This window comes from Pipistrellus hanaki (genome assembly GCF_964339955.1).
Source record: "Pipistrellus hanaki genome assembly, chromosome: 9".
Classification (NCBI taxonomy): domain Eukaryota; kingdom Metazoa; phylum Chordata; class Mammalia; order Chiroptera; family Vespertilionidae; genus Pipistrellus; species Pipistrellus hanaki.
In genome coordinates, this window is record NC_140511.1 from 12,034,799 (window position 1) to 12,059,950 (window position 25,152).

At 54.6% G+C, this 25,152-nt stretch overlaps 1 protein-coding gene across 1 annotated transcript in view; it reads right to left on the reverse strand.

Annotated features, from left to right (window-relative positions):
• ZBTB16 (zinc finger and BTB domain containing 16) overlaps positions 1 to 25,152 on the reverse strand; it is a 186,038-nt gene that overhangs the window by 42,893 nt on the left and 117,993 nt on the right. The window contains exon 4 of the mRNA XM_084893895.1: positions 16,140 to 16,226. Coding sequence (XP_084750021.1) covers positions 16,140 to 16,226 — 87 coding nt within the window. The remainder of the gene's footprint in view (positions 1 to 16,139; positions 16,227 to 25,152) is intronic.

Genomic DNA, 25,152 nt, shown 5'->3' on the forward strand with positions numbered 1-25,152 from the left:
TGTAAGGTACGACAGAGGTAAGGCCCAACTCTGTGACACATTTTCGGGGCCACACAGTGGTCCCCGATCTCCCCCATCCGGAGCTTCTCACCTTGGCCAGACGCCCCGGGGTCCCCTGGAAGCTGTGAAACACCACCTCTCACCTGGGGCCGGATTCTGACTTAACAGGTTTGGAGTGGTAGCCTTGGTTGTTTTTTCAAAGTTTCCCCAAATGATTTCAGTGTGCAGTGGGGGTGAGACAAGGAGGGTATTTTGAAGGCTACGCATAGGAGAGGTAACAGTGGGTGGGCACATAAGATGCCAGCGACATCCGTACTAGAATCTAGGGCACGAGGCCAAGCACTCACCCTGCCTGGGCCCATTGAGTCGCATCCACCTCTCCACGCCACCTCGGTCCGGTGGGAATGGGGTGGGAATTGGAGACCATGGGCACTGCGCGGCACCAGCCTGGGGTCTTAAATGTCAAGTAAACCTGCCATCTGGGGCCCTTTCCAGAGTCAGCTGCCTTCAGACCACGGCTGTAGCCATCCAATGGCAGGTGCCCAGGTGATCGGCAGAGATGCCAGTGGGCAAACGTGGGGCCAGGGGGTTCGGGCGGCAGAAAGAAGGATCTCAGGTTGACAAAGGCACGTGTCCCGCTGCACACACTACACTAACCCCCAGCGCACGCCACGTTTGGCTGCCCTGCAGCATTACTTATCTTGTTAGGTCCATGTGTGTTTTCCTCCCTGGCATTGGTTAGCAGTCTGAAGGCAGGACTTGGGTCTGATTTTCCTATTTTGAAATATTTCAGAGTGCTCAGAACAGCACGGCTGGTAGCCGGAGGAGGTCTGGGGCGGTTGAGAGTGTCAGCTTTGGGCTCGCTCTGGGCTCCTCAAGCCCGCAGGGGCCCTGGCGGCTCTCCCTGGGGGCGGACCCTGACTAACGGGTTGCCAAGGAGACTACAAGGGACAGCCTCTCCTACCCCGGAGATTTCCAGGAAAGATGAGGATTATTGTCTGGGGGACAGGCGGGATGGTCCAAGACCAAGACTCCTGGGATCCAGTGCACAGCGTGTCTCTCGAATGTACCGTGTGACTCTGGACAAGTCCCTGGACCTCGCTGAGGCTCAGGGTCACCCTCCCTGTGCCCTCTGCTCCAGCTGTGAAGTCTAGGAGCCTCGCCATGTTAGAAGCCCGGACCATGAGTTAGTCTTTCCCAACCTGGGCCTGGTATAGGGACAGGATCCTTCCAGGCTCTGCTTTTGGAAGAGGGATGAGGCAAGTCCTCTGAGTAGCACCGGGACCCCTCCTGGCATGCAGGGGCATAAAATGGGAGCTTCAAAGTACTCCAGAACGGGAATGCGAGCTAGGGGCCAGCTGAAGTCAGGCCCGAACCCTGCCTTCTGGAAACACCTCTCTGGAGCTGAAGCTGGAGCCAGAGCCGGAGCCATTTCAAAATAGAAAAACCCATAGCACTCATTCATTTGTCAAAAACCTCAAGTGTGCTTCTCAGAGGAGAGCCGTCCCAGCGACTCCAGGGCCCAGGGGGCAGCTTTCAGGTGCAAAGTCTCCCCCTTTTCAATTCCTGTAACTAAAATGAATATGGAAAAGATAATTACCTTTAAAACATACTTAATACTCCAACACATTATCTCTACCTGCAGAAAAAGAATGTTATCTGATGGGATCTTCCCCATAAGCTTAATCAAATTGCTATCTTAAAACTCTCTGGAGTCCTGTGAAACAGTAATAGAAAATGCGAGCCGGGGCTGGAACGCGTTGCATTTGTTTGGCTGAGGGGAATGAGCATCCCATCTGACAATGGGCACTTAGAGACAAAGCCATTTCCAATCTGAAATGGATCTTCTCCTAGCGGGGCGCAGGGAACATTGCGTCTGACCCAAACCTGCAACCCTCCGGGAAGTTACTTTTCCAACTGTGGAGAGAAGGAAATCTGGAGAGAACAGCCCTCTCCTGACACCTGTTGGGGTGTCCCACAGGAGAGAGCTCCCCTGGCTGGACCTGGGACAACTTAACACGTGGAGATGCTTAACTTGGTACCTAACGCTGGGTTTTAACTTGGTAAAGACATCGATGGGCGCAGTGCCATTACTTAACAAAGCAGAGGACATGAATTACCTGCCCAGGTCCTGCCCGGGCGAGCAGCCATTTGCAAGGCTAGGAAACCAAAGGGGAAGAGCTCCTGTGAGGATGGAATGGGAGGCCCGGGGACATTCCAGCACCTCCAGCTCGCCTAGAATGGCCGAGTGGACGCTGCCTCGAGCACGCCTGGCCAGCGCAGTGTGTCTCTGGACAGAGCAGAGCAGTGGCAGGTAGGAGGGGGTACCGTGCTGCCTCTGTCAGTTTCCGCTCCCGCCTGCAGTCCCTGGAAGGTCCTTCAGACATAAGGCCTGCCTCCCTCTCTCTCTCCCACCCTCTCCCCCAAGCATGGAGGGCAAAGGGGCGTCCCAGCACCCAAGCCAGCACTCGAAGCCTACAGAAAAAGGTGAACGGGGCTGGGGAGACGGCTAGGAAACCACGAAAATACACCAGTAAGACCCAGGTTTGCTGACACTGGAGGAACAGGCTACCAAACACCGGAGCATTATTTACGAAAAAACTGGAAACGATGGTGGGACCTCAGGGCACACATCTCTTTTGTTTGCGTGTATTTTCTACGTTCTCCACACTAAGCACATGTTACTTTGCTGAGTGATTCTTTTCTTAAAACCGGCCCAGGCTGTCCCGTCCTGCCTCTGGCCAGAGCGCTCCGCCAGGCGCCAGGAGGCGGGCTTTTCTCCCTGAGACCCTCACGGAAGGCAGCTCCCTGCCCCGGGCTCTGTGGGGTGTTGGAGGCACATCCTCCTTCCCAGTTCTGAAAAGGGAGGACGGGGGTACCTGAGCCACCCTACTTCTTGCTGCCTGCGAGGACAGGCTGGTGCCACGCTGGCTGGAAGGTTGCCCACCGGTATACAGACCGCCCCCGTCCGGAAAGGCCTGTGGCGCAGCAGCGTTAGGGTTAGGGCAGGCTCCTGCTGAGCCTGTGAAATCCCACAAATACCTGGAATCTGTTTCTTCATTTTAGTTGAAATATAATCCACAAATCACAAAATTCACCTTTTAAAGTAAAAGTATATGGCTTTTCAATGGCTTTGGATGTACTCACAAAGTTGTACAAACGCCAGCAACACTAATTCCAGGACATTTTCACCCCAAAAGAAACCACACACATCTGTTGTCACTCTCCATCCTCTCCTCGCCTCCACCCTAGCGACTACTAATGTGCTGCCTCTCTAGAGGTTTGCCTACTCTGAACATCTCACACACACGGAATCATACGGTTCGTAGCCTTCCGTGCTCAGCTTCTTCCGTGCTGGTTTCAACATTCGTCATACTGTAAAGAGTGTCAGTACTGAGCTCCTTTTTGTGTCTGGATTAGAGGCCTGGTGCACGGCATTTGTGCACTGGGAGGAGGGTCCCCTCAGCCCGGCCTGCGCCCCCTCACAGTCCGGGACCCCTTGGGGGATGTCCACCTGTGGGGAGCGGGCCTAAGCTGGCAGGAGGACATCCCTTGAGGGGTACTTAGCACTGCCTCGGAGGCAGGTAAGGCTCCAGCCACTGCTGCTGCACTCGCCAGCCCTGAGCCCAGCTTCTAGCTGAGTGGTGCTCCCCCTATGGTCAGTGTGTGTCATAGGGACCGGTTGTTCCACAGTTTGGTCGATTTGCATATTAGCCTAGCATAATATTCCATTGTGTGGATAGACCACATTTGTTTATCTGCTCATCAGTTGATGGATATTTGAATAGTTTTTTTTTTTTTGTCTGTGTGTTTTTTGTTTGTTTGTTTGTTTGTTTTTTGTCTATTATGAACCTATGAACACTCAGGTATAAGTTTTTATATAGAACAATGGTCTCAATTCTCTTGGGTTGGAAGTTGCTTTTTCAAAATAAAATCTTGTTCTTAGGTTATCATGTGTGTCTCACATTAAAGAAAAACACAGGGTATTTGACAATGCTTTAAAAAAATCTGAGCCTTCCAACTACAATACATTGCTTCCCAGTAACTGAGAGTTGCCTGTCTTTGTTGCAGCCCAATCTCACACACATACTTTTACCGCAAAGTATTCTACTGCAAAGGTTGCTCCTCCTCTGCCCCTCTACCCGGGCTCTGCCGCATCCCCACCTTCCCCCACGGGCCTCCCTCACCAGTCCTTCATCCACTAAGCAGGAATCTGAGCCGCAGCATATGAAATATTTAAGCTGCCTTTCTAAATATAAGCATATTTAGCTTACAGTCTATGAAATATTCGCCTTGTGGCCCCTTACAGACACAAACACCTGCATTATTTACAGGACAATCATGGCCGCGGTATGCCTTGCTCCCTTCCCGTGTGTCCCTGGTGTGCACCGCCCATGAGGAGCGCCTAGCGAGTTCTCTTGGCCCAGGTCACAGAGCAGGCCCCGGGACGCAGGAGGGAGCATGGTGTCCCCAGCCAGGCAAACAGGCCGCAGCCACACCTGCCACCCACTTGGGGACAGAGGACACACACCACAGAATTTCTGGGGGGTCGTCGTTTTAGATGCCAAGCTCCGTGACAGTTAGCTGCTCTCAGAATTCCCCATTCTGAGGAGTGGGAGCTCATGGCTACTTACCCCAGGCCTGGCACCCACCCAGGTGTGGCCTGTCCTCACTGAGGTGTAAGGACAGCCTCTGCTGCCCACTCCCTCTGCCCGGCCCTCGGGGAGCTGGGACCTGGGAGTGCTGGCCCAGGCCCATCCCCAGGGCACCGAGTTCTCCCTATGGCGTTTACCTGTCCTCACAGTGGGAAACTGAGGCACCTGCCAGTGCAACTGAGATGTTGATGTGCTGGGTCCCTCTCAAATCTCTCTAGTTGCACGTGTGGCCTTTAAGAAGTTCTCCACAGAAAAACTGAGACTCAAGGGTGATATTTTTCTTATTTATACTATGAAGTTACTTTTTAAATTTATATAAATGATACATGCCTGTGACTAATGGTTATATAATAAATAAAAATAAATAACTATTACTATTTTTTGGTGTTTTGTGTGTGTGTGTGTGTGTGTGTGTGTGTTTAATCCCCATCGGAGGGTATTTTTTCCGTTGATTTCTAGAGGGAATGAAAGGAAAGGAGGAGAGGGAGAAAGAACCACCCAGGTGAGAGAGACACATTGATTAGTTGCCTCCCGCAAGGGCTGGAGAACCTGCACCCGAGGTGTGTGGCCTGGAGCAGGAATCGAGCCAGAGACCCTTTGGTCTGCAGACTGACAGTTCTAACCGCTGAGCAAAACGGGCCAGGGCAATACTAATAATTATTATTCAGAAGTAGATAAAGCAAAGTAAAACCCTCTTTGCTCTGTAATCCCATTCTCTAAAGATAATCACTGTTAACAGATACAGAGCCTTCCATAATCTCACGGGAAGGCTCCGTATTTCATACTCAGTGGGATCACACTATATAACCTGTTTTCTCTAACCGGCTTTTATCACCCAAACACCACGGACATCTTTCTAACTCCGGTTCCATAATTGACAGATCCCTTACCTTTGGACGTGTGGGCTGTTCTCCATGTGCTGTAATTACATATCATATTGTCCTCAGCATCCCTGAGGGAAGCTAGAAAATGGGTCTTTGGAAGCTGAAAGCCAATGCTGGGGATGAGAGGACACCGAGGGTCTCGGAGCACCTGCCGCTCGGGCCCAGGGCCCAGCACAGCTCTGCAGCGCACCCCCTAACTCAGACGCCCCTGCACAACACCAAGGCTGAAACCAGCCCTCACCTCCTGTGGTTTAACTCGGGAGGGGCCCCTCCTCCTCCCCTGCCTCCTCCCGCCACCCCCACCCCTCCGGTACCTCTACTTACCCTGCCTCTGTTTTGAGTCTCTACAATGATGTGACAAGTTAATGACAGTACAATTATCTAAATGTTTAACAGACATGTTATCTAAGTGAGTGGGAGCGAGATTCCATCCCGCCGACAATAAACATCAATGGCGGAGCAGAAAGCGATAGGCAAATTATAGCAAACCCTGCAATTTCAATGCCATTAAATTTGGAGGAATAACAGCCTTGAGGCCTGTAAACTCTGAATAAAATAGGCCCTTGTGTTTGTCCAACTATTAAATCAAAATGCTACCAACATCCTAGAAAAAACAAGGCGATTTATGGGTTTTCAAGTTTCGGTTACACATTGGTTTTTATTAACTCCTTTCTGTCACGGGGCAGCGGTGCCGTCTCCAGGGGGAGGGGGGCAGCGGGGAGGCCCGGGCAGGAGCTGGGAGGCAGCAGAGAAGGGAGACAGGAGAGCTGCGGGGCCAGGTGTGGGTGCAGAGAGCTGAGTGGGTGCAGAGAGCTGAGTGGGCATGGAGGGTGCGGAGAGCTGAGTGGGTGGAGGGCTGAGTGGGCGGAGGGCTGAGTGGGTGGAGGGCTGAGTGGGCGGAGGGCTGAGTGGGTGGAGAGCTGAGTGGCCATGGAGGGTGCGGAGAGCTGAGTGGGCGGAGGGCTGAGTGGGTGGAGGGCTGAGTGGGCGGAGGGCTGAGTGGGTGGAGGGCTGAGTGGCCATGGAGGGTGCGGAGAGCTGAGTGGGCTGGTGTCGGGCCTGAGGACAGGCGGGAGCTGGAGCGGGCAATGCTGTGAGGGAAGAAGCAGCTCTGGACAGCGAGGACACTGGGTGCCCAGAAAGTCCCACTGGACTCACTACTGTCCCCAAACCCGGTCCCCGCTGAACGAGCCGCTAAGCCTCTCTGAGTCCCATTCCTGCCGCCAGGCAGTGACCCGCCTGGAGGTGCAGCAACAACCAACGGCTGCCTCAGATCATCCCCAACAGGCGGAAGTCTAGGCACAGTGCCAACCCCAAGCAACAGTCCTCGGGTCACATCCTGTCATTCTCCTCACATTCCAGAATAGGTTTAAAAGGCAAAAGACCGTGGCTCAGTGGCTGAGCGTTAACCTAGGAACCTGGAGGTCACAGTTCCATTCTCGGTCAGGGCATGTGCCCGGGGTGGGGGCTCAATCCCCAAGAGGGGGTGTGCAGGAGGCAGCTGACCCATGATTCTCTCTCATCATTGATGTTTCTCTCCCCCTTCCTCTCTGAAGTCAAGAAAAATATATAAAAAAAAATAAAAGGCAAAAGATCATCTTTAGTCCCTTCTTCACACACAGTGTACACTTACGATTTTACTGACAAAGCTTCTAAATACAGTGACGCACACACTGACCTGTTGAGGAGGGACAGAGATGGAGCGTTAAAAGAAATGACAGAGCAGCCACACTGAAGGCAGGGGCGCTGCCCCCCGCCATGGGGCTGAGCTCTGTCCACGCGGTATTTGGCTCCGTCCTTATGACAGCACGGATTGCTAACATGGTTTACAGGTGGGAAAACCAAGGCCGAGAACAATGCAGACCACCAGACAAGGTCAGGATCTCAGGCTGTGCTTGGAACCGCAAAACCCTCACACAGCACTCCCCCCTAATTCCTACACCCAATCCCTGAGAGGCAGACAAACAAAGGATTTTGTCCCAAGTCATAAAGCAGGCCGGTGACCAGCCAGGGTGAGCACTCGGTTCTCCTCTTCCTCCTACTGCATCCTTGTTCCCCAACGCCGCGCTGCCCCCACGACCGTGCTCACGCCATTTCTGCTGCTGGACCGCTGACCGCCCCGCACACGTCCGGCACAAGGCAGACACCTCTGTCTATGACAGCGTGCCTTACAGCCTTTTTTTTTTTCTTTTAAATCTATTTTTAAAATAGATTTTTAACAGAGATGAAAGGAGAGGGATAGATGGTTAGAAATATCGATGAGAGAGAGACATCGATCAGCTGCCTCCTGCACACCCGCTACTAGGGATGTGCCTGCAACCAAGGTACATGCCCTTGACCGGAATCGAACCCGGGACCCTTCAGTCCGCAGGCCGATGCTCTATCCACTGAGCCAAACTGGCTTTGGAAGTTACAGCCTTTTTTTTTTTTCTCTTAACCAAACCCGTCTGGGGCCAGTTTTCCTCCTCAAACCTCAATATCAGCGAACCGCCGAAGCCCAGAGCAGTGAGGGTTTGCAGGACAGCCGGACTGTTCCGGAGGATGCAACCATGGCGGGGACAGCACGAAACCATGGTGTGAACGGCTGCCTTTGGGGGGTGGCGACATGCCCCTCGGGGAAGGATGCTGCTGGCAGGGAGGCTGGGCAGGAGTGGGGCGGAGCCTGAGGGGTCGGCACCTTCCGCTCGGTTTGTCGTTTCCCATCCCGGAGCAAACTTAAAGCCGTCCTAAAGATAGTTTATCCACTGAACAGCAGCACCAGGGACCCACCCAGAAGGTGGCTAGCAGGGCCCGGGAGCCACGAGGGGGAACAGCAGGGAAGCAGGTCTGGTCTGGGCCACCAGGTGACAGCTGGGCTGAGCTGCCCCACCCCTCGGCGCACAGCCCCGCGGAGCCGGCACCCGGTGCTGGGAGAGAAAAGTCTATATTAGGCATGGAGCATGCCTTTATGGGAACGGCATCAAACGGGGCCAAGCCTGGGTCCGGCGCACGCTGCCGGCAGCACATGACTCCCCTCCCCGAGACGCTGACGTCCCGGCCGCCCGGGCTCCGGCTTCCTCGGGTTCGATTTCTTGGCGCACCGCGTGAAACGCTATCCAAATCACCCTTGATATTTAGAAAAGTCAAACGCTATTATGTGTTCAACGCGGAGGTCACGCCGACCTGCACGGAGCCCACGTGTCCACGGATGACCTTGCCCTCCGCACGGGCAGGGGAAGCCCTGCCTCTTTCTCCACGTAAAGTTTTAAGCAGATTAACTTGTTCCTCCTCCGCCGGCCCCTCTGCCGTCCCCAGCCTCTCCAGGCCGGGCACCCGGAGGCTGACCTTGGGAGGAGGGGCGGGAACAGCTGCCGGTTTTCCTCCTGCGGTGGGACGGGGGCCAGCCACCCTGGAGCGCTCACTCGGTGCCAGGGCTGCCCCCCCTGCCAGGGCCTGGGCAGGAGAGGAGCAGAGCTGGCCGCCACCCCGCGGGAAGGAATGTGCCTGCTACCCCTTAGGTCCCCTCCCCGCCTGCGGCTCCGGCCACCCCTCCCGCGCTCACCTGCCACAGAAAGTCCTCAGACAAGGACTTCGCTCTCCATCTGGAGTCCGGAGCCAGAGACTGACCCCGGAGCTTGCCCAAAGCACCGTTCACATGTCAGGGGGAGAGAGGGGTCTGCAGCTCAGCACCTTCCACGGCTGTGGAGCGTGTGCCTCGCCTCCTCCTCCTCCTTCCGATGCTGCAGGATGGTGCCTCCCAGCCTCCCTCCTAACCTCCCTCGCAGGGGAAGCGTGAGGGCCCTGGGGAGGGTCCCTCCAGCCCCCGCTCCCTGCCAAAGGGGCGGCAGACCCCACAGCACCGCTGCTGGCCTCGCCAGGGGTGTGAGTGGTTTCTGGTCTGCAGGACCCTCTCGCAGCCACCACAGGGAGGGGAGAATCGCCATCTCAACATTTGCATCTGCCTGGATGGCTTCCTGTGTGACCCAGGATTGTGGGAACTCAGCCGCCTTTTCTAGGCCAGCGAAAGAAAGCCCCTTCCTTTGCAGTCAGGGCGGAGGGAATCTTGGACTGGAAGAACTCCTGGGTCCTAACTCTTGCTTGGCTTGCTTGTTCTTCACTGACCTCTTCTGCAAATATGGGCTCTGAGCCCTTGTTCCCTAGGCTGCTGGCGGGCAGAGTTGACCCCCTGGTCTGCACATGAGGTCAATGCTCACACCCCTTGGGGAGGGATAACACGGGCTCTGGGATGCAGGAGCCCGAGGCCCGCTTTCTAGCTCCCTCCTGGGCTGGCCTTTTGTTACCTGTCCAGGTCTGCTTTCCGTAGGGAAGAACAGGGAGAAAAGAGTGTCTATGTTTTGGGGCTGCCGTGAGGCCTTAATAAAGCGTAACTCCTTAGTGCCCATGAGAACACAGCTATGCACTCTCTGTTCCCAAGGCTGGTTCACCCGCACGTTCATTCCCCTTGCCGCACTGCAGCCCTCAGAAAGGCAGCTTTGTTCACCATCGGGTATTGGGTTTACCCAAGCCCCTCACATAGTAGGTTCTCTGAAACTTGGGAAGTGAATGAGAAATAACGAAATGAACCAGCTGCAAATCCAGGTCGCTGACTGCGGGCGAGTGAGGGGCTGGAGGAGAGAGCAGAACTGCTTTGGGACAAGTCGATAGGTCCCGTTCAACCCAGTGTCTGGGGACTCCAGGATTCCCTGGAGGTTCCTAGCCCCAGAACTCTTACCCTGCGGTGACTTTAGCCACTAGGAGGGCCAATGCTGCCACCAGCCTGGCCCTTCACCGCTCCCACCCGGTGGTGGGGAACGGGTGCCCCCCATGGCCACCGATGGGGCATGAGGATGATACCCCCACACCAGTGTTCACTCTGCACCAGGCCTGCACCTCACAACACGCCTCACAGGACAGACGCCATCACTGGCCACGCGACGAAGAGGAAGCCAGGGCTTAGAGAAGTTAAGCAGCCTCCCCAAGATCGTACACCGAGAAAGCGATGGGGCTGGCATTTGCCTAAGTGAAGTTCAGGCTCCCAAGTTCGGGTTCACCATGCACAGAAAACCTGAACTTCACATTCTGACGTCAGCTCCTGGTCCCGCTTCCCTGAGGCCTGCAAGACACACCTGCTCCGCCCGGTGAGGGCCCACACTTGTCCGGGAGCAAAGCACTCTGAGGCCGTCCAGTCCCCTCCCTGCCTTTGGGCAGGTCCACTGTCCCCCAGGAGCCAGCTGTGTGCACACCTGCCTCTCCTCCTCCATGGGCGCTGGCCGGCCTCCCACCGGCACCAGCCCCTCTCCCCATGTTCAGGTCACAGGAAGGGTGGCTGCTCCGAGTCCCCTACATATGGATTAAAAGAGTTGAAGGCTCCTACAGGTCACTCCTTGCTGACCCCCCGCCCCTCCCACACTCCACAGGGCATGCTGAAGACTGCTCCAGCCAGCTGCCCTCTAATTCATGCCACCCAGGCTGTCTGCTGCCCTCAGGTCCATTCAAGTCCCCCCTGGGGATGTACAGTGGCCTAGACAACGTTATGATTTGTAAAAACCACTCCTCATTAGTTTGACTTTGAATAAAGAGGGTAATTATTTTTAAATTTATTAACTGCTGCCTGGCCAGAGAAGTTTCCAGATCAAATGACACGGAGAAGCTATTTCTGTGCAGTGATGCAGCAATTTATATTACTGATCGGTCATTAAAACCTCTGGCACAAACCCACTTGTGTTTCCTGAGCCAAGATAGTGTCCATGTGTCAAATTTCAAACCCACAGTATAAATTAAGCCATTAATGGTATTTATCAGTTTATCTGCACTTAAAGAACTCCTTCCTAATTTAAGACCTTCCTGATATAGAATCTAAGTGGTGCGCTGGGCATGTGTGTATGCGCGTGCGTGTGCGTGTGGTGTGCATGTGGTGTGTATGTGGTGTGTGTGTGTGTGTGTGTGTGTGTGCTTTCTCACTTTCTATTTTGCTGGAAAGTGTCAAAAAGTTCTGATGTGTGAATGAAGTACCAGCATCTCGGGAGCTGCGTAACTAATTCCTCCCTGCTCTGCCACCCAAACATTTTGGAAGCAGCAGTGTTTTGCAATATGTATTTGTCATAATATAAAAGGTGTAAAGTGATCTCTGTTTACCTCCTCGATGTCTTCCCTGTACCAAAACAGAACGCTGAAGTGTGGCAACAAAGCCCGAGCCCAGCCCAACCACGGTGTGGCCTCCCAGGGCCCCAGCTTGAGCTCACCAAGACCTTGGAGGGAGGGGACAAGGTGGGGGTCACACACTCCGTGACAGATTTCCAGGCTCAGTGGCGTCAGATGTTGGCCCTGGCCGGTTTGGCTCAGTGGATAGAGTGTCGGCCCTCAGACTGAAGGGTCCCTGGGTTTGATTCTGGTCAAGGGCATGTACCTTGGTTGCAGGCTCAATCTCTGGGGCTGCCTGCAGGATGCAGCCAGTCGATATGTTTCTCTCTGTCTCTCCCTCTCCCTTCCACTCTCTCTAAATATCAATGGAAAAAATATCCTTGGGTGAGGATTAACAACAACAAAAGGGTCAAAAGATGACAGTCTTTGGCTAAAATGTAAAAGGAAATACTTTTTACTAAATTTCCAGTGTCAAGAATACCTGTACGGCCCACCATCACCCATCTGCCGCAATGCTATGTTAACTCTGTGAGTTCCCCAGGGCGGCCTTAGGCAGGGAACCCCAGACCCAGTCTGTTTCAGGGAAATTGTATCCTCTCAGGAGGGGCACATGGGCATCGGGATGCTGAAGATGCTTCTTCTTCTTTTTTTTTTAATCCTCACCCCAGGATATTTTCCATTGATTGATTATTTATTTATTTATTTATTTATTTTTGAGAGAGTGGAAGAGGGAGGGAAAGACCGAGAGAAACATCGATGTGAGAGAAACATTGATTGGTTGCCTCCTGCACACACCTAACCAAGGTCCGGGTCGGGGAGGAGCCTACAACCAAGGTACGTGCCCTTGACGAGAATCAAACCAGGACCCTTCGGGCTGCAGGCCGACCACACTCTATCCACTAAGCCAAACCAGCTAGGGCATGTTGAGGATTCTTAATCAAACGGATCAGAGATCAATGAGCTAAATGGTCTCTGACATGCTCTCTTTAAACAGCAAATCAATGTGCAGGCAGCTGAGGAGTCGTGGGAAGAGCATGGGCGTTGGAGTTGAGTCAAGTTCCAGCTCTCCACCTTCTAGGGGGTGGCTTCTAGACCTTTGTTTTCTCATCTGTTAAATGGGTTTACTACAGAAAAGAGTTTTATAAACTAAGGAATCAGAAGTATAAGGCGGCACTGCCATTACTTTACTCTCTGGGGTCTCCATTCCTCCTCCTTTCCAGAGCTCTCTCCCTGCTCTCTTGTTGGCTCTCCACAGCTCCAGCACCCGCTGGCTTCCCCAGCACCCCTCCCAGCATTCCTCACCACCAGGCCTCTTCCCGCCCTGAAGTCCCTTTTTGAGAACGGAGATGACAACTGAATTTCAAGTTGTGTCTCTCCAATGACTGGTTATAGAGAAGGCTGAAGCCGTGTGGGTTCTGTGGAAACAGCACTAAAAGTGACACCTGAACTCTGCCATGTGTCAGGAAGAGCTGCCTGGGTGCCAGCCCTCTGCTGAGGATAGGTCGCTGTTCACCTCTGCCCGGTGGCACTAGGAGGCGCTCCTCTCCCCTGGGGGAGCGTGCCCACACCACACCCAGGAGGGTAGGGCGCCTTTCTCCGAGCACCCACCTTGGTCTCTCGGCCTTAATTGGGGTTCAACTGTTTCCCCTTTCACGCACTCCAAGTACTCAGCTTGGAGGAGAAGCAAAAGGAGGCTGAGGGGCTGGGCCTATCTGTGCCGCAGGAGGCACCCACTAGACTCAGGCGAGGGGACTTGACGGGCAGAAAGACGAGCAACAAGACAAGGTGACTCCCTACCAGGCCGCGGGTTAGAGCCCCACCCCAGACTTCTGACTCCAACTCCAGGCTCTTCCCAATCACCTCTCTTTGAATAGTAAACCACCCTTTCCCGGAAAGGGCTGACCTCTCTCAGGTTCTTGTCACTTCATCGGTCCTAGAAAGTCCCTGGTCCGAGGACACGTGCTGACTTTCAAAGCCAGTGCAAAACCCAGGCTCTGAAAACAGGCCGGGGTCGGTTCGGTAGTTAAAAACTGTTAGAACGGCGAATTCATGTTACAGATGTTTTACCACTCACTGCCTTAAAAATTAACAGAGTAATATACCGAAACCGCTGAACCGGACACTTAAAACAGGAGTGTGCACGTGCATGGAGTATGCAGGTGTATGCAGCATTACCGAGATGTAATTCACGTACCACACATTGTACAACTCACGCTTCTGAAGCACCGCTAACCTGTGACCAACGGGGGACGAGGGGCGCTGACCTTCCGTTGCAGTTGAAAAATCCGTGTATAACTGTTAACTCCCCAAAACTCAGTTGTCCCCCAGGACCCACGATCTCAAGTCCCCTATGTAAAATGGCATAGATCAATGCATACTGCCAGCCCTCCGTATCCGCGGACTCCAACCACAGAGCACAAACAGCACAGCCATGTCCTGGAAAAGACCCGTGTGTGAGTGGACACACAGTTCCAACCCATATTACGAGTGACTGTACACAGTTCAACAGTTTCTAATACATTCAGAGTTGTGTAACCATCACAGTTTTAGAACATTTTCCCTCGAAAAGGAACCCCAATTTCCTTTCTGTCTATGGACTTGCCTCCTCCGGGTGTTTCACATACATGAAATCGGACACCATGTGGCTTCTTTCACAGAGCGAGATGCTTTTAAGGTTCACCTGTGTGTGGAATGTATCAGTACCTCGTTCCTTTTCACAGCCAAATAGTATTCCATGGCATGTTCATCCAGTCATCAGTGGGCAGACACTGGTTAGTCTACCTTCTGACGACTGTGAATAATGCTGCTATAAACGTGTGCCCACATTCTTGTGTACCCGTGTGTGCTCGTTCCTCCTGGGTGCACCCCTAGGAGTGGCCCTGCCCTGCATCACGTGACTGTGTTTAACCTTTGGCGGAGCCACCAGACCGTTTCCCAGAGCGCCCGCCCAGTCTGCACTCCCACCAGCAGCGAAGGCTCTGACTTGTCCACATCCTCGCCAGCCTCCTCGCCAACACACCTTTGTGACAGCCACATCCTGCTCCGGGGAAGCAAGCCCGCGCTGAGATTTTGATCTGTAGTTTCTGACGCTCACAGGGCCGAGCGTCCCTCCCTGGGCTATCGGTCTATTTCTGGAGAAATGTCTATCGGATCCTCTGTCCATTTTTAATGGTGGTTATTTCTATTTTTATTGCTGAGTCATAAGAGTTCTTTGTATTTTATAACTACAAGTCTCTGATCAGCTTGTGGTCCGCAAGCATTTGAAAGCTCCGTGCGGCTCCCTCCGCCTTTAGGACTCTGCTCAGATGCCACCTTCTCACAGAGGCCTTCCCGGGCCATTTCATTAAAACTATCCCCCCATCACTCTCCACCCGAACCCTGCTTTACGTGTTCTTACTGGCACTTATGGCAATGTGGCAGGGTATCAGACACCTATTTGCCTGTACGCTCGCCCTGTTAGGGTCACAGTACCATGAGAAGCTTTGCCTCTCACTATCCCTAAATGGCCCAACAGTGCCAGGAATGTTGTAGGAATGCAACACATACTTATTAAATTAAATACATCCATTACTATGAATTGAATGCTTATTAAGCACCAAACATCCTGCAAAGCACCCCAAATAAAACATCTTATTTAATCCCTACAACTCTCTATGCTGTGAGGTAGGGACTGTCATTACTCCACTTTCCAAACGGGTGAGGAAACCGAAATTGAGGGAGTTTAAGTAATTTTCCCATGGTCCCACAAACAAGAAGTGGCAGAGCTAAGAGGTGAGCTGGGTTTAATCCCAGGAGGTCTAAGCTGTCCACTCCCGTCCTCACTCACTCAGGCAAGTCACCTCCGTCCTCTGAGCCTCGGTTTCCTCATCTCTGACCTGGGAGTCACCTCCGACCTCACACGTTTACTGAGAGGCTGGCCAGGCAGGGACACTGAGACCCGTGCCTGGCACCTCAGGAGTGTCCCGTAAGTGGGAGGCACACCCATGATGAGGACAGTGCTGAGCACAGGGATGAGATGAGGCTGATGCTGTGAAATCAATGCTTTGAAGTCAAATAATGTGATGCCGTTGCTTGTTCATCCTGAGTGCAGACTGCTTTCCTGTAGACCAGGACTCTACCCTCGCAGATGGGGGACCAGCCACTGGGCCATGCAAGGGTGTCAGAGCTGGTCACAGGGATAACGGGTTTCCTGACCCTTCAGAGGAAGGGGATGCTTAGACAACATCACGGACTTTCAAAGATCCCGACAAAAGTGCAAGAGGTCTCTGAGAAGACGGAGCTCAGGGGCCTGTTAAGAGATTTGGCCTAATCCAGGGCAATGCTCTTCCGGGGCAAAGCCACACCTGCCCAGCCACCCCCACTGGTCCCCGGGAGATGCCTGGATGTCGCCTGGCTGGAAGCGGGTGCGGCCGGGATGCCTCACCTCCATGTGCGGTCACACTGTGCAGGCGCTGGGGAACGGGAATCGAAGCCGACTCACCTGTATGGGTCTGCCTGTGTGTCTCCAGGGCGTCCTCCTTCGAGAACTGGGCACCGCACTGGTCGCAGACGAAGGCTTTGGCGCCCGCTGAAAGAAAGGGGAGGCGGTTACTCATTTCCCGGAGTGGCATCCCAACAGGAGGTGGGGTCCTGGGCCCACACCATGCAGGTGGGCCTGGCGCAGGGGTGAACACCTGTGACGTGTCTGGGGGAATCCAAGGCCCCAGCAGCCAGCCCAGCTCAGCCCTCCTTCACGATGGAACCACCACCCACATGAAAGCTAAGTGCCCCGTGCAGGCCCTCCCGGTGAGAAGAGGGAGCAAAATCAGAGTGACCGAGACAAAAGAGACGGGCTCCTGGTGAGAGGGGACTTGGGGGCTGCTCCAGGAGCGGATGGGGAGGAGGGAGTGGAGGGTGCTCTGCTGCCTAGATTACAGTTTAAGTAAGGTGATCAGACGTCCTGCTTTTGGCAGGACAGTCCTGATTTTTAACAATTTGTCTCATGTCCCGCAGCATTTTTTAAAAAGTCCCAAATTTGTTAAAAATCGGGACTGTCCCACCAAAAGCGGGATGTGTGATCACCTTAACTTTAAGGGAATTACTGACGTACTTCTACTTGGATAACCCCTACCTCTATGTCAGTGATTCCCAAAGTGGTCTATATCGACCCCCAGGGGTCTATGACAACCTGCAAGGGGTCTACGTCAGCGAAAAAAAAATTTGGGGGTCCATGAAATGAAAATGGGGGTCCACGATAGTGGATCTCAACATACACTGATAGTACCTATTTACTTACATCATATTATCTTATAATATAAAAACATATAAATTATTTATAAAAGTACCTATGAAGTAAAAAATTTATTATATATGTTTATAAAATTGTGTAAGTTGTAGGATAAAAACCTGCACATAATGATATACCAGTATCATCTTGTTACAAGCATACGCGCAGTAAACATTCTTGCCAATTTTTGTTTCAAAGCTTCGCAAACTTGCACCGACTTGTTCAATTCGTCACTCTATAAATATGAATGTGAGAAAAATATGTTCATTCGTTTCCTGAATCTTGAATAGGAAAGTGCTGAGAAAATATTTAAAAAAATATAAACTGGTAGTTTATCATACAAATTATAGTGAATCAGTGTTATTTTGTTTGAGAATGCCGGAGAAAAGTAGGTACATTATTTTTTATTAAATTTTAACACTAAACTTCACTACAGTTAGAAATTTACAAAAAAATCAATATCAGGTAAGTAGGAGGTCTACCCAAAACCGAAAAACATGGCAAGGGGTCTACGGCACAAACAAGTTTGGGAACCTCTGCTCTATGTGCCCAAAGCTAAACCCACAGCTCCCCAGCCACTCATACAGCTGGCCACTTAAAAACCGGAATGACTCCCTACTGCCTTCTGGGTAAAGTCCAACCGCCTCCGATAGCTCACAAAGCGCTTCTTTTTCTTTGTTTGTCTGCTAATCCTCGCCCAGGGACATCCTTCCCCTAGGTTTTTTAGGGAGTGGAAGGCAAGGAAGGAGGAGGAGGGAGAGACCCAGCAATTGGTTGTCTCCGGCCCGGACCCTGACAGGGGCCAGGACCGAATCCACAACCCAGTCATGGGTCCCTGACTGGGAACCAAACCAAGTGACCTTCCGGTGCTGGGGCCAGCGCTCTAACCATTGAGCCACCGGCCAGGGCACAAAGAGCTTCTGGGTGTGCTTCGCTTTCCTGCCTCGTCTCTGCTTCCTCACTCTGCTCTCCAGGCTCCAGCCCCTGGGAGGAGCTGCTCCGGCTGCGGGGGGAGCTGCGTCCTTCTCCTCACAAGGTCTCCGCACCCCTTCTGCACCCCCATCTCTGACATTCTCGCCCCTCGTCCCGGCCCCTCGGTACAGCGGTCTCTACTCCTCATTCACGCATCAGCTTCCCTACCCTTGTCCCCCTGCCTGGGGGAGCGAGCCCTTCTTTTTGCTCAGACGCACCCCATGCGGGGCCCAGTCCCAGCCGCACGTGCTCCATTACCAACGCCTGTGGGCCCGTCTCCGTCTCCGGACACGCGGCTCCGGAGGGAGGGAGCACGCATCGGCTCCACCCCCAGGGGGACCCATGACTGTACCAACTTGTGGGAGAAATTCATCGATTCAGTGCAATTCAACTTGGTAAACTTTTTTGGAACCACTATTCACAAGGCTCCAAGCGACAATGTCACAACATCAAGTTCAACGGGACTTTTTACTGCTTGCTCATCGTCTTCAAGATGTTATCTCAGCCAGGGAGCACCTGTGTGAGCCTTGGTGGTTTTCTCTCAAAAAAAAAAAAAAAAAAAAAAAGAGTCTGCTGGCTGCTGCTCTTCCTCTGCCTGTCCATCATCACTGTCACCGAGCACTCAGGGTGGCCACTGCCCTTGGAGCCAACCAGTAGGTGCAGGCCCCCCTTGACGGTCACGTGACTCTCACACTTCCTTGCTCAAGAAGATCCAGTGGCCCTCACGGATTCTAATTCCTCTCCTCGGCTTCCCGGCCTCGGCAGGGAGCTGTCCTCACTGCCCCTTGGCACCACTCAATCCTCCCTGAGTCTGCGGGCTTGAGTGACGCCTGGTCTCACTTGTTATCTATTCCAGGCCCTTTCAATTGACAAAACTGGAGAAAGCATGCACCGAGCACCCAGCCCTCACTGCTCTTCCCTCCCCTGACACTGCCTTTGCTCCTCCCGGCATGACTAAGCAGCTCCCTAAGGGTGCCTGTGCCTCAGTTTCTCTATCAGGGTTCCTAAGAGGCAGAATGCTGTAGCAGAAACAATCCAGTGTGTTTTCAAAGCATCTCAGGTTTCCCGAGACTTTACCGTACACTGCAGGATGCTAAGTCCTTAGGACATACCATTTCATTAGATCCTAAAACCTGTTTAACCACACACCATTACTACCCCCTTTAGCATTCGAGAGCTTCAAGCTGGGGCGGTTGAAGCAGCTGGCCCGGGTCCCACAGGAGCAGCAGAGGTGGAGCCCAAGCTGGCAGCCCATGTCAGAGCCTCTGCTCTGCAGCCCATGCCCTCCAGCCTCCTGGTGCCCCCACAGACATGCCTCCTGGACAGGGAGGTGAGCTCTGGCTGCCTTCTCTCAAATCAAAGGAGTGGAAATCCAACTTACCCCTTGACTGTATCAAGGTTCTGTGTAAAATTCCATTTGGAAAAATGGTTCTACTGCTCTTTAAACGTTAAAAACCAGGAGTATCAGCACACCCTTAAGAGGCAGAACTCAAAATGTAAGTTGTCCATCAGTCTTAAACTAAACACCAGTAACCAGTTCTCACCAGTGAAGAGGTTAAGGAGCCCGAGGAGATCTGGACTGTCAGGCCCTATAGGGCATTGACCTTCAGCAGGTCAGTAGATGTTAGTTGACTGACAGAGTGAGCGTGTGATAAAATGCCCTAGGAGCCATACGAAGGAACTTTTCCTTCAGGGCTTTAAAAGGAAGCATTGCCATCTGTTCTAGGTGGCCGGAACTGGCTTCTGCAGGAGCAGGGAGAGCAGCATGACCCTCTGGCTTTCCCTCCAAGCTGGAGGGCATCCCAGGACCCAGGAGGGGCTTACAGAGCTTTGAAGAAAGCCGGGAGGCCTGACATCCACCAGCCGCCCTGTGTCACAGAGCTGGCAGGCATGGACCCTGGAGATGCAGCGTGAGCCTCAGAGAGTAGACAGGCCAGAGCGGGAAGACCGGGGCGGGGTGGGGCGGCCCCAGCCCCAATCGTTAGCCAGGATGATTCTCCGTGTGTCTGTAAGGGATCTGATTTTCATTGTATTTCTTCTTTGGTTCTATCAGTTCTCATGGCTCCCCAGAGAAGGGGAAGGGGCCTGAGGAGGGAAGTGGGGCCTAGAAAGAAAGGGCTCCCTGCGGAGCCGGGAAGCCCCAGGAAGCCAGAGCCCCGCTTCAAAGGGATGTGGTGGGAGGAGTTCCTAGAAGACAGCCCTGGATGTGGTGTCTGGGCCGCTTTAATGACCGAGAGAAGGGCAGGAGGCAGGTGGGACATCAAGGGCCGGATGTGTGCACCAGACAGCGCGGAGGAAGGCGGCACATCAGCGCTCGCTGCCGAGGCAGCCGCCGGCTTGGCTCGACCTGACCACAGCTGGCATCCTCCGAGCCCTCCCCCTCCAGGCCTGTCATGCTGGAGTCACAAAACTGAGCTGAGTGTGTGCAAGTTCCCGTCCTCAGCCACTCGGCCAGAGCCTGCCGCGGACATCAGCTCCCGTTCACCGAGCTCAGCACACCCCACCCCAGCGCCAACTCCCTCCAGGGTAGCCCTATGGCCCCAGCAGGCAGTCCCAGGACACACAGGCCAGCAGAGCGAGGCAGCAGCCCCCTCTCCCAGGGAGGCCTGCACCTTTAAACGGCCTCTGTAATGGCTGGCTCAGAGGCAGAAATATTTGGCATCCCTGAAATTAAAAGTGATAAATGTCCTAGGCAAGCTCTGATCGATAATAGAGGCCTCATCTGTTAATCAATAAGACAGTCTCTGCCTGTTCGCTGTGCACGTGCTGTTTGCTGCTGCCTTCCCTATGATGTCAGGTTTGCATTCAGAGCAACTAAAATGTCTATGAACCACGTGACAATTCCCAAAATGCATCACGGTGACCTCACTCAGCCACCAGTGCACGGATACAGCCTCACTGGGAGGGGGCCGGGCGAAGGGAGGAGGTGGTGCCCGTGCCACACAGCGGGCTCATATAGACACATGGACAGCATTCACCCCCACAGCACTGCCAGGGGCTCCTCCCGGAACTGAAGAATTTCAGACACGGCTCAGGGATGGCCACTCCTGACCACATCCTCCCTGTAAGCAGGGATGTGTCTTAGGGTCATCCATTAAATCTATGCCAAAGGGGAATTGCAGCCAGGCACTCAGAGGCAAATCCCTGTCTGCAAGGAGCTTACATTCTAGAGAGGAAGGCACATTTTTTAATTTTAATATATTTTATTGATTTTTTTATTTTTATTTTTTACAGAGAGGAAAGGAGAGGGATAGAGAGTTAGAAACATTGATGAGAGAGAATCATCAATCAGCTGCCTTCTGCACACCTCTTACTGGGGATGTGCCCACAACCAAGGTACATGCCCTTGACTGGAATCAAACCTGGGACCCTTGAGTCCACAGGCCGACGCTCTATCCACTGAGCCAAACTGGTTAGAGCAAGGAAGGCACGTTTTTTCAAAGTTAAAGAAACGTAACGTAGGTGGCAACGAGTGAGGCAAAGAGAAATAAATATAAGTGAAGAGGGACCGAGAGGGCCGGGTGCCACTGCCCGCGGCCTGGCCAGGGAAGCCCGCGTGGGAGCCGCCGGTGACGGAGAAGTGCAGGCGAGGGGCACAGCCGCACCACCCCGTGGGAGCGCCCATCACAGCACGGGAAGGGAGAGCAGGCTGCGGTGGGAATGGAGCCGCCGGAGAGTGAGCGACGGGGTCAGGTCAGGGCTGGGCTGCAGGGAGAGAAGTTAAAGAGCAGGGAGGGAGAAGCACAGGATGAGTGGGCCAGACCCCTGCTCTCCTCCCTGGTGATCGGATCTTAGTGAACTAGAGGAGACGGCGGCAAGTTGTGGGTGGGGGGGGCGGCTCCCAGGCCCGCCTCAGCTGCACGCCGCTGTGGACCCACACTGGCCATCGCACTGCGCTGAGCCAGCTCCGTCTGGAAGATGGGATGGCCGTGCCCGCCCGCTCGCCCGCCCGGATCACGGCTGGTGTAAGGATGGGAGGAGATCATGGACATTAATGAACATACCACGCGCTCGCAGGCGTAAGAGCCCTGATGCCATTTCTACCCCAGGAACCAGCAGAGTCTGGCTAAGAGCTCGGGTTCGGGTCAGAGAGATCAGAGTTCAAATCCCAGCCAAGCTCATCACCAGTGTGACCCTCAGCCAGGGGCCTAATCTCCAGGGGCTGTGGCCTTACCTGGGCGGTGGGAGGAGCAGGAATCAGCCCCGAGGGCAGTGTGGTGGGAAAGGGCTGGCCTGCCTGAGGGCAGAGGCGCGGAGCAGGGAGCAGCAGCCCCTCGGCCCGCCAGGGCCCGGCTCCTGGGAGAGGGCCTGCGTGCAGAGCATGGCTGCCTCCCTGCTACTCCGTGTACAGGTATCTGGGGGCCGTTCATCTTTCGTGATCTTTCGTGAGGTGAGGCTCGAATTTGTAAAGACATATTTCACTGTAATCTCTCTCACACACCTTGTCCTCTGACTTGGAGGTGAGTGGCTGTCTTGTTGAGGGAGCAGGATGATCTGTCACAAGACCGACCAGCCGGCACTGGCAGCTCCTCGGTGCCTGCCTGTGGGGCTCTGCTCCGTCCCCTGGTGGACGGCGAGCCCCCCAGAGGCCTGGCCCTCTGGTTCGCGCTCTGTCCCCTGGGCCCTGCTCCACACCGGGCGGGGTTCTGTCCACCAAGTGCCTGAGAAACCCTCCGCCAGGCTCCCGGGGGCAGCACTGATCTGGGAAGGGACAGTGGCCGTTCCGGGCACTGCCAGGCTGTCCCCTAGGGGGTGGCAGAGTCCTTCTTCTACACCCTCTCCTGGGTTCTCTACTGCCCCCTCTTCACAACTCCGGGCCCACAGTCTCTGGCTGGAGCCCAGGCCACTGAGGCGAGAAGAAGGGAGAGGCTGGGAAGTGGGGCCAGCTGCCTCCTCTGGAGCAGGAGCTCCCTCTCATCAGCCCTCGGCCCCCTGCCCCGCTGCCCAGGACTCACGCCCTTTCAGCAAAGAAGCAGCCCCTGCCTCCAGTCCACGCAGGAGCCACCTGTCCAAGCAGCCCGCCTGCAGCCAGCGTGGACCCTCACCAGGCAGGCAGGGGGCCGCTGTGACCTCCCCTCCCAGCCCAGGTCCGAGTTTATCTGAGTCAGTGTTACAGAGACGGGCAGGTGGCTCAGCTGGATGGAGTGTTGTTTCAAGCACGGAAAGGTTGCAGGTTCCATGCCCGGTCAGGGCATGTATGGGAGGCAACCGGTCAAAGTTTCTCTCTTCCTCCCTCCCTCTCTCTAAAAATCAACAAAACATCTCCTCAGGTCACTTTTTAAAAAGAAACAGACAGACCAACATGTTGGCCCCTGCCAGCCTCCCGGGAATCTGCAGGTGAGGGCTCAAGGTTGTCTTAAGCACCACACTGGGGGGAGGGGGAGGGGAGCAGGCAGCGCCTGACCCAGTGCCTTTCCTAGGCCTCTAAGCTCTCCCTGGACTTCCTGATGCTTCCAAATAGTCAGGCCGGGGCTGCAGGAAGGAGGGGGTTCAGGCAGGTGGAGGGGAAGGAGGCGGTGGCTGCAGCCCGCAGGGAGCAGGAGCTGGTCTGAGCCTCCTCGTGTGGCGGCCACGCTCACGCCGGGCTAAGGATCCGGAGGGCCATGCCAGGAAAGCACTCTCGGAGCCATAAAGCTCCCTCTAAACGGCCAGCATTCCAAGGGCAACGGAGCTGAAACCCAGCAGAAGGCGGGGCTCGGGGCTCCCGGCACCCCCTCCCCGCACTCCTCTGGCCTCCCCTTCTTTGCAAAGGACAAGGGTCCTCCTCCTGCTCCCTTCCCACCAGAACCGGGGGGGGGGGGGGTGTCCCCAAGCATCTAGGAAGGGAGATGCTGAACTCAAGCAGATGTGGGCCGCTGTCCCTCTATAATAAATAAGGCAGAAGCCAATGAGAGAAGAAAAAAAAGCTTGAAACCCCTCCCTCCCCACACACCCCCAATAAAAAGGGGCGGGGGAACCACTGAAGAAAAAAAAACAACACTCAAGGTCTGCCAGCATCCAATGTTGAGAAATGTGTCCTTTTTCTCTTAATTCCTTGAGATTTTAAAATAAACATCTTGAATGTTCTGATGAGATATGCATGCCTGCTTACATAAGGAAGTACAGAGTGTACCAAAACAGCAGACCCAAAAAAAGCTTAAGCTGTCAGAACAATGAGTACAGAGCCGGGCACTCGGCGGCGGGCCGTGGCGTACAGTTTTATTTACAGTACCTCTTATCAGACAGAACACACGCCGGCTGCCAGCTCCGGGGCCGGCACTGCGTGTTCCTTCACGCGGGGGGGGGGGGGGAGGGGGGGGAACACACACGCGTGCCCTGGGAGGCGCTGCGAGGCACGCTCTCCCCGACACTCCTTTATCAGCAAAACAAAACCCGACCGGCACCGGGGCCTCCACAAGGTGCACACGTCTGGGGGGCAGGGAGGAGGGGGCTGAGTGGAAAACAGCGGGCCCTGTCCATGGGCCCAGGATGTGGGTGACAGCAGAGTGGGAGACAGGCCTGCGCCCGGCCTCGCTGGGGGACGGAGGGCGGGGGGGGGGGGGGGGGGTGCTGAGGGGCAGGGCCTCCGCCAGAGGCTGGGAAAGCCGCAGGGCCGGGCCGGGCAGGGCAGGGCAGCAGAGATAGGGAGGCACCGGGGCGGCAGGCGGCAGGGCTTCAGATCTCTAGAATCGCATTCCCATCGGGGAGCTGGTGAGTGGCTGGACACCTCACCTGGGCGGAATGTCCATTCTGTAGGAGATAAGCCCTTGGAAAGGATCAAAAGACAGCGCCGAGGCAGCTCTGGTGTGAGGGAACACTTCTCACCCCCCAATAGCGCTCGTTCTCCCGGGAGGCTCCGTGCCGCCCCGGGGCCGCTGGCTTCCCCTGGGTGCTGGGGTCCTGCCCTCCTGTCCCCCACAGAAAACAGGGGTCCACCTTGTCCCTATTCCTGCCCTCGGTTCTCAGCCCGGGGAGCTTGGGCAGCTCCTCTGTTCCCCCTGCCAGCACCAGCAGGGACCCAATAGGCTCGGGGACACGGCCCGGCCAGCGCGCCCTCTCCAGCCGCACGCAGGAAGAAAACTGCGAATCCTCCGCTCCAACAAACCCGGGTTCAGGCCTCGGGTCTGCCATGTCTAACTACCGCCCTGAGCAAGCGAGTTCTCTTCTCTGAGCCTTTCTCAGCTGTAAAACAGGCACACAGTAGGCACTCCCCAGGGTCGAGTAATGATGTAAAGTCCTTACCACCACGCCCAGCACGCAATACTGCTGAGTGCGG